Below are 14,397 nucleotides of genomic sequence, written 5' to 3' on the forward strand. Positions count from 1 at the left end.
CGGCTCAGCCCACTGCTTCCGGTTCATGGCCGAATGTTTTACGAGCAACTCCGTATCGCTTCTCTCCTTCCCTGGTTGCCCATTGACTAGTGCAGGGAATATCCACGATGCTGACTGGGAAGCGATGGAGTACTCAACCTATTTCGTCTTAATGCAATTTCCACCCATGCAAGCCATCGGCTTTTACTACATCGCCTCCGTGGACTGAATCGATTCTTGGCTAGTATTTATTTTATTTCTATTTGTTATTTTTATTTTTATCTAGCCCTTCTATATTTCGGCAAACTTAGTCTCTTAGGGTTTTAAGGAAATCTGAGTCCAATTAAAATAAGTAAAAGTATAGAAAGACAAAAATGAATAAAAATTTACTCCGTAGCCGACAGAAGTTTGTGAATACACCAGGTGGTCCTATAGTGGAGCTTCCTTCAGGGTGAACACAGAAGATTTGAAAGCTTCTGCATAGAGCGATAGGCTCTGAAGCTCCCGACTTCCGCTATAGAAAATTGATGTATATAATGTGATTGTGCCCGCATCGACCGACAGGATTTGTCGATCAGCAGGCATTCTCGTGGATTGGACCCCAACAGGTCCACACTGTCATTCGTTATCATTCGCTCTCAATCTCTGCATCTTTTTCTTGTCTGTTTCCACACACACCCCCCCTAGGGTCCATTCAGGAACCTGGACCAGCTTCCAATGGTTCTGCCGTGGCTACTCAGAACTGGTTGTTACTTCGGACTTATAACTTGCGACACTCCCCCAGGTGTTTGGCCTGAAGGTATCCCAAGTGTGATTGCTCCTGTGCCTCCCTCACGCACATCTGGAGTCACGACCAGCTCTCCCGACATTACTTCGTCGGTCCTGTCGTTAACTTCTTCCCCTCCTGTCACGGGGTCATCGTCTTTCGTTACTACCACTACTTCTTCTACTTTCGCTTCCTCCACTTCAACCTCTCTACCTTCGTTTACTAGCACACTCGTTTCTGTCAGCACTCCTGTGAGTGCCTCCAGCACAATGTCTCTAATTCCTACTCCTTCGTCGAGTATCATTCCTTCCGCAACACCTTCCGCTTCGGCCATTACCAACGGTAACGTCGCGGGTGACATCTTGGTGATTGCGAAGGACACAGCTGCTGCTAATGTGGCTACGTCGGGCCTCAATGGCTATGGTATTCCTTTCACCACCTTGCTCGTTCCCCAGTCCGGTGCTACCCTGCCCGAGCTGAACAGCACCTCCGGAGGAAACTTTGGCGGTATCGTTGTTGCGAGCGAGGTCAGCTACGACTATGGTGCCCAAGGCTTCCAGAGCGCTCTGACTACCGACCAATGGAACCAACTCTATGCCTATCAGCTCGAGTACAGTGTACGCATGGTGCAGTATGATGTCTATCCGGGACCCAACTACGGTGCCTCTGCCGTGGGTGGGGGATGCTGCGACTCCGGTGTGGAGCAGCTTGTTTCTTTCTCGGACGTCAGTGATTTCAAGGAAGCCGGCCTGAAGACCGGTGCTGGTGTCAGTACGACAGGCCTCTGGCACTACCCAGCCACAGTTAATGATACTGCTACCACCAAGGAAATTGCTCGTTTCGCCGCCAACGGTAACTACGGCAGCGAGACTACTGCTGCAGTCATCAACAACTTCAATGGCCGACAGCAAATGGCTTTCTTCTTGTCCTTTGACACCACCTGGAGTGCAACTTCCAACTACTTGCAGCACGCATGGATCAACTGGCTCACTCGGGGTCTCTACGCTGGCCACCGTCGCGTCAACCTCAACACCCAGATTGATGACATGTTCCTGGAAACCGATATCTACTTCCCCAATGGAACGGCTTTCCGTATTACCACCGCTGATATGGATGGTATCTCTAAGTGGCTTCCGACCATCAACGCCAAGATGAACGCTGGTAGCTCCTACTTTGTTGAGGTCGGACACAATGGCAACGGTGTCATCGAGGCCGCCACTGGCAAGGATGCCGATGTCTGCAACGGAGGCGGCATTGAATACGACTCTCCGCCTGATACTCCTATGGAGTTCAAGAAGCCTCTGGGCACTGGCACTGACCTTTGGCCCAAGGACCAGACCGAGTATAACTGGACTACTGAATGCACCAAGTTGGACGATCTTTTCATCTGGTGGACCACCCCTGCTAACCGCGACAAGTATGGTCACATCTCTCACACTTTTACTCATGAGGAGCAGAACAATGCCACCTACAACGACGTTAAGCGGGAGATCTCTTTCAACCAGGCTTGGCTGAGACAGAGCGGTTTCTATGATGCCAAGTATTTCACATCCAACGGTATCATCCCTCCCGCCATCACTGGGTTGCACAACGGCGATGCCTTGCGGGCCTGGTACGAAAACGGCATCACCAACTGTGTTGGTGATAACACTCGCACACCGCTCCTCAACCAGCAGAACAGCATGTGGCCATACTTCACTACCTTCGCATCGGATGGATTCGATGGTATGCAGGTGAACCCTCGTTGGGCCACTCGCATCTACTACAACTGCGATACCCCTGCCTGCACCGTTCAGGAATGGATTGACACATCCGCCGGCAGCGGTGACTTCAGCAACCTGCTCGCGACCGAGAAGGCCGACACCATGCGCCATCTCTTCGGTCTTCATCGCGATCCTTACATGTTCCATCAGGCCAATCTTCGCAATGTTGGCGTTGACCCGGTTGAGATCAACGGCGAAACTGGCCAATGGTCCATTATGCAAGCGTGGGTGGAAACCATGGTGCAGGAACTCGTGCGCCTGGTAGACTGGCCCATTGTTACCATCACGCACCAGGAGGTAAGTTATAGTAAACTTGGAAGCTCGCCTTCGCAAAACCCCGCCATTGCTAACTAATTACCCCAGATGTCGGCCAACTTCCTCGAGCGCTACAACCGTGACCAGTGCAACTACTCCCTGCAGTACACCATCGGCAACAAGCAGATTACTGGCGTGACTTTGACCGCCAAGGACAACACCTGCAATGCCCCCATCCCCGTCAGCTTCCCTGTCGCCCCCACCGACACCAAGGGCTTCACCACCGAACAATACGGCAGTGACCCACTCACCGTCTGGGTGCAGCTGTCGGGATCCCCCGTCACTTTCTCTCTCTCAACTCCTATTCCCTTGTAAATGGATTGAACGATATTGAATTATGGAAGGGCTTTGAGAGGATTCCCTGGACCATAATATCTAATGTTATTAATGGGTTTCGTGTAGCGATTTCGAATAGGGGGGAGAAATGAATGAATATCTGGTACATATATACATACATAACTCTACATGCATATCTACATAGTACCTAGTACCTAAGTACACACGATCCTTGAGAAGAAGCCTGCGTCGCAATGAAAATCGCGTAGATCCTCCCGCCCGCAAAAAGCAAAGATGCACACAGCCACCCACCAGCAACAACCCAAACGGGGAATTTCCTCTCAACCAGGCACGGTTTGCAAGTTGCACACTGGACTGCCCCTCCCGGAATCATCCACCCACATATTCCAAGATCAATTGATGTTCTTCTACAGAAACTCCCCACGCCCCTGACTCACAGCACTAACCCCCAACATCCCACACTCCGCCCCCAAATCCGAAGATACACCGACAACAAGAAAAAGAAAAGGGAAAAAAAAAAAAAATATGATAAATCTACCTTCCCCAATTAATCAACGAAATCAATCCGCCACATTGAATGACCCGGCCTAGAACTCCCGTTGCTCTTTTCCTCCCAATCATTGCGCCTCCCCTCACCTCATCCGTTGAGAGCGGGATGCCAACGGAAAGTGAGACATGGCGGACTTGGCAGGATCCGTGATTTGATATCCCAGAACAAGTATTTCCCTGTTTTTGATCCATATCCTTACTATTAGGGTTTTAAGCGACCTCTAAAATTAGTCTAGTCGTTTCCCCAAACAGTAGGGTGTATCCAATTTATATTAAATTGATTAGCTGTCAAAAAGCCCCAAGGACGATTTATAAGCATTGATTGGCCGCATTAGTTAGTTCCCCTCCAAGGATGGTCTGACACTTGACTGGCATCAACACTAGTCTGGAGTAAGTAGTTACTAAGTTTCTTTCCATTGCCAACTCCACAACAGAGTTCAACCCTAACCTAATCCTCATCTGAAGGAACACAAAGGACCAGTGATTGATAATTACTGGATGAGACTTTATCGGGGTTTAACTTTGGGAATGTCATATATTTGGTAATCATATCAGTTTGACATATGGAGTGCCAAAGTAAAAATAAAATAAAATAAAATAAAAATAAAGCAAAATATCAAAAGGTAGGTTAATTCCCGATACCCCTGTCCTGTCTTGTTCCTGTCGCCGCACATGATACAGCATACCACATACACATTAATATGTACACACAGACACGTATGGACAACGAACTCTATATCTGTGCGTTTTTTTACCACTAGACTGGAGACTAGATAGTTGCCAAGTGTGTCATTCTTGCATCAGACATGACTCGGAGAAATAATCTCGATCGTATGCTTTTTCTCGTATTCGAGCCGAGAAGGGCGGGGGCGAGGTCGAGACTGAAGCAACTAGAAACCAAAACTGTGAGCTATAATATGACCTGATCATGTATGATGAGAGAGTCCGTCGGGCCATATAGTGGCGAGAGCGGTCTAGGTGTTGGACGTCGGAAGATGCCGTCGCAGCCGGGCATCTTGGCTGTTTCCTTACTTGTTTGAATTATTGGATTTTAATTCCTCCGAATTGATGTATACCCGACATATGTATGTATGTATGTATGTATGTATGTATGTATGTGTAGACACGGTAGTAGCCTTCCCCCACGCCCACTTCTCCAATAACGGCAGTAACTGTGCTGCAGGACAAGCTTCAGCCAACTGCCAGGGTCCGAAGGCTCTGCGCTGGCGGAGTGTGACTGGTCCAAAAGACACACTGAATGCTCGCAATCCTACCGGCCGATGGCGGAGGGAAAATAGAGCCTTCCTCCTAGTCCCTCAGATGACAGCTGGATCACTGAATCAAACTCTTCTTGGCACTTTACTGACAACCTATAGACAGTCTCGGGTAAAGGGATGTTGACTCCTAAACGCCCTCTTATTCCTAAGACCTAATCGAAGGAAGGGAAATCCTGGCGATTGGTTGAGGAGAGCGCATCGGCCAACACCGTGTTGGGAAAGAAGAAAATAGTTGATGACCGGTTCCTCCGCGCCACTGAAACGTGGTAGTGGAGAAACAAAGAATAGAATATCCTTCATTTCGGTAGGTGGAGAACCTTGCCGATAATCCCACAACTAGAAACCCGAGATCCATCCCATCTTCAATTTAGTACACTGGCCAGGGCCATGTTTTATCTCATCCGGAACCTTAAAGCCGTCAAGTTGATGCTGTGCATGTGTTGCGGCTCGGTTCACTAGTCTCAGGCTAGATTCTATACGAGACGCGGACCATTTCGTATAGATTTGATGACCTGAGTCAGGGCGTGGAGGAATCTTTTGTACTATTCATGCGGTACACTTTTCTGGTATTGAGAATTTTGCAAAGAAAAAGTTACGGGCGGTATGTAACAGACCGTGTATGCCAAAACCGAGGGGTAACGATACCACTCGACCCACATTAAATCGGGAGTTAAGGGTTAGTGTCCGTGGATTAAACAGTGGATTGATCAGATTCGACTCGGATCCTCGTAAGGCGCTAAGAAGAGTGATTGGCAGAGTTCCAGGCCGGGCGACAATCGGGAAGAAAAAGGAGCCAAAAATCAGTAAAAAACCAGTCACACAAAGAAAAAGAAATCTACTGTTTGGGGGTTAGTTAAGCAATCTGTTAGTCAGCGATCCTTGTCAATGCTCCTTTTTCTGGTCCCTTGTGTTAAGGTTTTTCTTTTCACTTTTTTGCTGAGGGACGATTGTCATAAGCTAATCTCATGCCAAAGTACTCAGTCCTGGACAGCCCGTGTTGAATTTCCATGGCTATGCCGGCGGATAGCTTTTTAGACCCAAATAACAATTCTTAGCAGACTTACTACTCATCAGCAAAAGAGAAAAAAAATATTTTTTTTGTCATCTTCTTTGACTGGTGATGTGATTCGAACCTGGACCCCAAACATAATCATGGTGCTCCAGCCCTCCCACTGACTGCCTGTAGGCTTTGAGTCCAGAACCCTGATTGGCGCCTAAGGGTCCGAAGGGGAAAAAAAAAAAAAAAAAAAAAAAGTTGATGGAAGATCGCGGAGGCGAAACTGCCATAGTCACAACGCTAGGCTCCCGGGTTTTCTCATCCTCTCCCTCTGTCATGTTCTTTCTCCTCTTTTTTGAAAGCCATCATTCATTAGTAAGGTTGCACCGCAGGTGACCTCGAAACAACAGCCACTGTGGCAGAGTCCATTGTTTGGACTGGGACTGCCGCTGTCTGTAAGGCATTCACTTGCCTTAATTCCAACCCAGGGCAGGCGTCTCTACATCCGATTCCCCGGATCACCTCAACGCAATCTCTGTACAAGCCACTTCATAGTTCGGTGTAACCGCTGAGAGAGGGATTTCTTTGTCTTCTCCTGGCCTATACATTTAACGGTTGCCTTAGAACCCTGTGGTTCTCTACTCCAGAATACGCCACTTCATTTGCTTCATTATCGTATCGTTTGATCTTCATCTCAGGTTCTCTTTAAATTTTCTTATCATCCCCCCACCTTACAGCTGTGGTTTTGTGAAAATCAAATCGCAGGTCGTGTCTTTCTTTCTTAGAATTCCCTTCTTTGAATATTCCTTTCTTTAGTCATTCATTTTACCGGAATTTTCTCTTTGTGAAACCTATCGCATTATGGCAGGTATTGATGAGGCGCTGCCCTTGAAGGGCAAGGGACAAGCTGCGTCTGGCTGGAAGACTTGGTCCGTCAAGAAGCGCATGCTGATTATCGGTTCTGTTGTTCTCGTGATCGCCCTCGCTATTGGTCTAGGCGTTGGTTTGGGAGTCGGTCTGAATAAGGGCGGAGGGGAAGACGAAGGCGAGGTTCCGCCTACCACCGGAGGAGGAGTGACCACAGCTAAGTGGCAGCCGGCCGTAGGAACGAAATGGCAGATTGAGCTTCTGTACGCGCTCAACGACACCTCAGTAGACGCGGATATCTACGACATTGATCTCTTCAACAATGACAAGTCCACCATTAACGGACTGCAAAAGCAAGGCCGCAAGGTGATCTGCTACTTCTCCGCTGGGAGCTACGAGAACTGGAGGCCCGACAAGGACAAGTTCAAGGACTCCGACATGGGCAACACGCTGGATGGATGGCCGGATGAGAAATGGCTTGACCTCAACTCCAAGAACGTACGCAGCATCATGACGTCGCGTCTGGATATGGCGGTCGAGAAGGACTGCGATGGAGTTGACCCGGATAACGTCGATGCCTACGACAACGACAACGGTCTCGATATGAAGAAGGAGGATTCGGCGAATTTCATGATGTGGCTCGCCAACGAAGCGCATGCACGCAATATGTCCATTGGCCTGAAGAATGCCGGGGCGATCATCCCCGCAGTGATCGACAACATGCAGTGGAGCGTGAACGAGCAATGCGCGCAATATGAGGAATGCGACACCTATGCCGCATTCATCAATAAGAACAAGCCCGTCTTCCACATCGAGTACCCCAAGGGCGACGACACCAACAACAACCAAATGGTCACCACGAGCCAGAAGAAGAGTGCTTGCGACTTCGAGGGATCCTCCAACTTCTCGACGGTCATCAAGAACATGAATCTGGATAATTGGATCCAGACCTGCTAGTCGCACAATTGATCATCATCTGGATACTCTGTTCGATCAGCAAGGGCGCCGGGAGTTTGAGATTGGGATTCCATCATCCCCATACCATCTATATAGTTTGACTATGATGTAATCTGCCTCATTTAATTAACTTTGACATTTCGTTTCTTTCATTTAATTCAAACGTCAATGCTTCACACTACCAATCCAATTGTTCCACGTGATCCCCGATATATATAACTCATCAGGCATAGCGACCATAGTTTAACCACTGAGGCAGCCAATAAGTCTCCGTCATATATATTAACTCGTGTTTGGCATACTTACTACCATAACTCTCAACCCGCTCCCACCACCCGACTCTATAAATATAAACCCCACGATTACAAACAAAATACAGGGTAGGATCATCCTCAGCCCAAAACGCAAAGGAAACAAAGTATGACAAACGAAAACCAACCCAACACATTCCAACTACCGATCCCCATAGCTTAAGCACTCAAGCACTCAAATGAAAATGACCTACCTTCCCGTGCCGCTCCAAACGGCAATACTAAAACGTAAACACCGAACCAAAAAAGAACTTTTGTAAAACGACGGTCGACAGGACCCGAGGTCTTCCATGACCCGTCTACCTCCCGCCATGAAGTACTAGTACCCAGTCGAACCTCGGCTGTTTCCCAAACAGGATACACACAAAGTTTTACATCAATGGAGACACAAGTCCCTCCAAAGCTACCGGATCATCTCGGCTAAGAGATCAGGTCCATCCTCCGTCGGGACAATCCGATTAAAAGGATCACCATCCGACCGAAACCCGAAGAACACCCAAAAAGAGCAGGGACCAGGGACCAAGTGGAGTGCGAAGCGGAGGGGGGCCGTCTACGAGAAAAGGGAACAATGAGAACAGGATCATGCATACAAAGGTAGTAAAAAAAAAAAAAAAAAAAAAAAAAAAAAAAAAAAAAAAAAAAAAAAAAAAAAAAAAAAAAAAAAAAAAAGAGGGAAACCCAAGATACTACATCGATGTGACCCAAGATCTTGCCAGATCAGAGGGGGGTGGGTCTCTCACTTACTTGGTTGGCCTCTTTTTTCGGGCGTTTGTGCTGTTGTTGTTTGGATTTTTGCCACGAAAAGCGGAACCGGACCATACTTTCTGAAACAACAGTCAGAGAGGGACGTCCCAAGGGAGCGGGTGGAAAGGGAGTTTTGGTAGGCTTCCATGGCTCTTCTATGGATTCTGTGAAAACTGTAACATTCGGTAAATCCCATGGTTGGGAGCGGAGGTTGGACCAGAAGCCACATGTTCGGTGGCTCCGGGCCGGACCAGACAACCTGAATTAGGCAAGACAGCGCAAATCCGGAAGGAATCATAATAATACTATTGAATAAAGGGCTGTTAGCACATTATTGTTACATACAGATTGGCAGGGGTTGTCTGGGGTTGTGTTTGTTGGCTTATTGGACCTGGAGACGGCCACGCGAACCCGACTAGACTCAACTATTCAACTTGGGAGCGAATCGCCAGGACCAAGATTTGCAGCCTTGTGTTTTTCAGTGCTTGCCCTCCGTGCCTATTCTTAGGTGATTTTCGCGGACTGGTCTGGTTTCATGTGGTTTTAGCTTCGTTTAGGGCAGAATTGGTGTGTTTGATCGCGAGTGGATGGGTTCGTTCGGTACGAGTCTTCGGGGTCCCTCCCGGTCTTCTTCTGGTTTGAACTTAGTTGGTTTAGACTACTTTTACCTAGTGGCTTAGTGGGGTTGAGCCATGCACTAGCCACTCCTGCTCCCTAAAGTACGAGTAGTACCCGATCAATCAGGCAGGTATTGGTATGTATGGTATTGTATTGTGGCTGTTGAAAATGACCATGAGTATGTACTGTCGGTACTCCGTACACCATTTTGTAATTCAAAATACCGACGGTACGAAGTACTTGGAGTGGGGGTTGTACTAGTTGAACCCCAATCAAATGTAAAAATACCACCCCCAACTTCTGCAGTACCTCTTCAGATATAGTGCTCTAGTAGCGATAGGAGGTGCTAGAGACGTCTTCCAAAATTAGAAAATGACACGACAGTGAAACATACAGTTGGTTCAGTAAGAAATGAAGCAGTGTCACCGTTGCTCGCCTGGTGAGCCACTTCTACTAGTATGTACCATCGATGCAACTAGATGATGTCCTAAGCGCGCTATTCGATATGCATAATGCATAGACTAAGAACTAGGAGACTAGTGGGCTAGTTAGTCACAACCAAAAAACTACTACAAAAGTCCACTCGATGGACGATGGAGAATAATCGATAGACCTCGGAGCTAAAGTACCAAGCGGCGCGTGTCGAGAAAATCACCCATCACTGGCAAATCCACGACTAAACTGATCAGATCGGAAGGAGATAAAGTTTCGGCGGACCGAAGCCAAAGAAAGTACTCAAGTGGTTCTCAGCGGAAGTTCCTGGATGCTGTGTTGCTGAAAACCATGGATTGGCGGATGGTGGGTCAGGAACGACTCCATCTCCTGCGCTAAAGGGAGAAAAATGGCTCCAGTTCTGAAAAGTTAGAAGACGTAGCCGCAGGCGACAAGAAAAAGAAAGAAGAAGAAGAAAGAAAAAAAAAAAAAATGGGGACGAGAGAAAAAAAAAAAAAAAAAGGAGTTCGTTCTCTTCAAGCGACGACTCAGCTGCGATTTGAAATTCTCATTTCAGCCGGTTCCTTGGCGATCACTTGCTCGTTGGTGCGGAATGGTCGGCAGAGCGCTGGTGGGTAAGAGTTTGACCGCTCCATGCCTTCTCATCAATGGCTCGGTTAACTGGTTCTGCAGCCAGCCATCCAGTTCGTGTTGCTAGGGGACCATTTTTTTCTCGGCAGATCAGGTACCGTACTAAATACAGTACCTCCTAAGGTACCTTTACCATCTTTGAATGGGTCGTCGCTTCCCCTTTCAGTTGGATTACCAACAAAGACCGAGGCCTTTTCCAACTGTGGTCATCTTTCCCAATGTGGAAGGCAGTGAGGCTGGTGTTCCCCGAGGCTTGACCACTGTCGTCATTCACCACGATTCTGTCGTCGCTTGTGGTACGAACTTGAAAAGAAAGATTAGACGCTTGGTTACATCTCCTCAGCAGATCATCCCTCATGATATCATTATTACTCCGGATCTCCAGTACCTGAGCGTAAATAGTCTTGACTTTAGATCACATCAGGTATACACAGTATGACATAACTCAATTCCATCGGACAAAAGTTGTTAGTCGTGGTCTTATTACTCCGGAATGCACCAGTAAACCTACGATTCGGGTTATAATCTGACAGGTTATGTACATACCTCAAAGTAATTCCCGCTGACTATAAAATGTGTCCATGAACCTGATGCGTTGTCATCGGATCCATTCTATAGATCACTACTAGTCAGCACATGGCGTCAAAAAAAATAAAAAATAAAACGTAAAAGGAAAGAAACGGTGACCAAACATTCTCCCCAATCGTTTCCTTACCGCAGAACAAAGCACACCCAACAAGACTAAGATGCATGTCTTACTATCTTACTAAGAACCAGACCTGGCCATGCATGATTAGACAGGTTCCTAAATCGATGTAGCGACACGGAATAGCATAACCTAAGGAACAGCCCATCCGTCCACTACTGATTGTATATGTTTTAGGCGCAACCGTGGGACGAATGTACAGGACAGGCTAAATGCAGCTCCCAAGACGGACTACCACATTCGGGTCTCCGAATGCATCCCATCTTCGGTCATCGCATAGTTTCTGTGCTAAACTGTCTCCATGGGTAGGTAGATGACCGTGCACTTTGCCTCTTCAGTAGCTTAACTTGATCGACTAAACTGGAAAGCCGGTGGACACTACTCGACCTCCCCCTCCACCCTACTAGGAGTCAGATCCTCTTGCTCATAGGGTGATTGTTGCCTCCCAATAGAATAGTCACTGGCTCAAATTCACTCACCCGCTCATGAAACCGACTGTGTCACACTTATTGCAGCCGGCCACATCAAGCACGGGGCAGCCCTTACTGTACAGCTTCTATTTCTAGTTACCTGGGGTTTCACAGACCGCGACCTCATGATGCGCACTAAGAGCGGTGGTGATCAAAGAACAACAACATAAGTAATGATAATGTAATGTATAATTAGTTGCATAGACTAGAATGCAGGACACGGGTGCAGTGAGTTGAACCTGGCTCGAATTATGACCAACATGAACTGACGGGGGCTCTGCTGTTTCTCGGAAGCGGACCTTGACCGAGTCTCTTGGGTCTAGGGCTCAGGATACGTATCGACGGACAGATGAAAATTACCCCGTCCGCGGTACAAAGTACCATTACAATACGTTACCACCGACGTCTCCCATCGGGGTGAGTTTTGACCACGGGAAACCGAGAGACAACAAAAAGGAAATCTTGACGATCGTAAACTCTATCGCAATTCTAGGTATCATTTGATAGTCACAACGGCCAAAGTCAAAGAGTATTATTTCCAATAGAATCATCATACAGGATATAGACGTTCATACAGTATAGACAGGTCGTAAGTTGATTAGTCAATCCAATCCATCAGACAAAAGAAAGCGCCGGCGCATATATTATCACTCAACGCCAGTCGTGCCTTGATCATAAGCAATGTTGCATCAGGTACGCTCGAAAAGCGCCGCCCCTATGGATTATTTAGCCATCCAATCGACAAATTCGCCCCACTTGCCCCCAAAGTTGGCATAGTAATCCGTGCTCAGGTGGGTAATGAAAATCTCATCGGCGGTCTTGCGAAGCTTCTTGACGAGATCACGAAGGTTCGAGCCTTCAACCGCGTCCGGAACGGAGTGGATCACAATGCAGAGCTGACCGCGACCACGATCGCTCTTCGGAAGAACGTCAAATTGCTTCGTGCCATTGCGCTCGTTGAAGGTGTCATAAGCCGCTTCGAATACGACAGTCGAGTCAGCGGAAGACATGTAACGAGAGTCTGGAACTGCTCCTGGGTTATGGACAATCTAGACAGCCACTGTTAGCATCAAAGTTGACCAGATTGACCCAATGAGATTGTCGCGGTTGTAGTCAGAAACCGTAATAGAACCTAGCGCCATCAAAGGTAGGTATAGGCCATATTGACTTTTCGAGAGGCAAAAATAAAAAATAAAAATAAAAATAAAAAGGCACCGAGGGTGGGGCATAGGATACGGGGGCATGAGGTACACCAATGTTAGATATCGAAACAAGCGATACCCATGTAAATTACCATGAATACCGTGGGGTAATAAAAATTACAAAGGGGTGAAAGAGAAGGGTCACACATACATAGTTGTCTGGACCAAGACCAGAAAGGCTTTTCACAAATGAGGTGAGCCCTTGCAAATATGACAACGCATCGGCATCATACTCTTGAGGCGTTTCGTCAAAGAATATCCCCCGAACCGCGAGCTTAGGGTTCGAACTGTTGGTCGGCCACGCTGCGTAGGTTTCGATGTCGCGATGCACGGCCGAAATGTTGCGTTTAGCCCAGGTTGTAGGGACATAACCCAAGAGACGCACGTTGTCATAAGAGGCGAGCTTGGGAATCTCTCGGGTATAATTAGCATCGGGCAGGGCATTGGGCCCTGGACCGCTGGCAGGGTTAATCACAACGGTAAAGTTGGCCTCTGGATGTGAAGAGATCCTGTGGCGCTTAGTTACTTTTCCCAAAAATTATAGCCTGCCACTTGCATGCATCATGCAATTGGCTTTCAGATTGCTTATGGTGTATATATCTCATGGACCAGAACATATCGGCCTTTTGGGGGGAGAGGGGGAGTAGTGGGGGGCGGAAATGAAGGTAAGAATTAGAAATACATATAGACAAAAGAAATATTTTTTTTTAGAAAAAAAAAATTTAGGACATACTCTTCTTCCAATGGATCCCAGGCACCATGTGCAGGGTACACATAGAGAGGAACGAAGATGTTAGCTTTAGGGCCCATGCTGTTCTTCTTGCGTAGAGTGACCACGACTGCCGGAGGTATAACGACCGCGAGAATGGCAATAAAAACAAAGACCCCCAATATAATTCGAGAGCGTCGACTTTGCAGACAGCGACGACCGCTCACGTGTTTGTCTGGCCCCATCGTTGCCATGTTAGGGAGGCAATTAAAAAGTGAATGCCTTCGTATGCAACGGAAAGAGGGCAAGAAAGTGGATTTCTGAGTCCTAGGCGGAAATATGCTAGAACCAGGCGCCGGAAGACTAAGAAATAAGTAGTCAGCTCTCGAAACCTAGCTTTCAGCCTTTGCCTTAGTGGTGGACCTTCTGGTGAACCAGAAAAATAGTACAGGCCGGCGGACCCAAAATAGTAGAGCGGGGCAGGTCTCTTTTCTGACCATGCAGCAGTAGGTCTCGGATCATTCAGTGTCGATGTCGAACAATTTCTTTCTCCCTGACTTATACCATATCCATTAAAGTCCTAGCCGTGGTTTTTCCCAACCCTGTGGAGTGCGGCTAGAAGTTCGCAGGCCACTTTCCCTTCTGCCCCATCTGAGGCGAACTCTGTTCGGAAAACACCAGTTAGATCTGGACTGCTTTTCCATGCCAAAGGGCTGACGTCCTGGGATAATTTCCTTTTTTATTTTTATTTTTGCTGTTTTTCTCTTTTTCTCTTATTTTTTTTTTT

At 47.5% G+C, this 14,397-nt stretch overlaps 3 protein-coding genes across 3 annotated transcripts; 2 read left to right on the forward strand and 1 right to left on the reverse strand.

Moving 5' to 3' along the window:
• Nucleotides 1-389: 389 nt before the first annotated feature.
• On the forward strand, nt 390-3,704 carry agd3 (putative extracellular serine-rich protein). The gene is made up of 2 exons (XM_032055489.1): nt 390-2,805; nt 2,872-3,704. The coding sequence occupies exons 1-2, from the start codon at nt 697-699 to the stop codon at nt 3,136-3,138; spliced, it is 2,376 nt and encodes a 791-aa protein (XP_031910320.1). The 5' UTR covers nt 390-696; the 3' UTR covers nt 3,139-3,704.
• A 2,598-nt stretch (nt 3,705-6,302) lies between these two features.
• BDV38DRAFT_166317 (endo alpha-1,4 polygalactosaminidase) lies at nt 6,303-7,879 on the forward strand. The gene has a single exon (XM_032051877.1). The coding sequence runs from the start codon at nt 6,805-6,807 to the stop codon at nt 7,765-7,767; it is 963 nt and encodes a 320-aa protein (XP_031910321.1). The 5' UTR covers nt 6,303-6,804; the 3' UTR covers nt 7,768-7,879.
• Nucleotides 7,880-12,337: 4,458 nt separating this feature from the next.
• Nucleotides 12,338-14,023, reverse strand: BDV38DRAFT_166419 (spherulation-specific family 4 protein). The gene is made up of 3 exons (XM_032051878.1): nt 13,635-14,023; nt 13,053-13,410; nt 12,338-12,748 (listed from the first exon to the last, which is right to left on the reverse strand). The coding sequence occupies exons 1-3, from the start codon at nt 13,862-13,864 to the stop codon at nt 12,422-12,424; spliced, it is 915 nt and encodes a 304-aa protein (XP_031910322.1). The 5' UTR covers nt 13,865-14,023; the 3' UTR covers nt 12,338-12,421.
• Nucleotides 14,024-14,397: the final 374 nt, after the last annotated feature.

The sequence above is a fragment of the Aspergillus pseudotamarii genome (genome assembly GCF_009193445.1).
Source record: "Aspergillus pseudotamarii strain CBS 117625 unplaced genomic scaffold BDV38scaffold_56, whole genome shotgun sequence".
Lineage (NCBI taxonomy): Eukaryota > Fungi > Ascomycota > Eurotiomycetes > Eurotiales > Aspergillaceae > Aspergillus > Aspergillus pseudotamarii.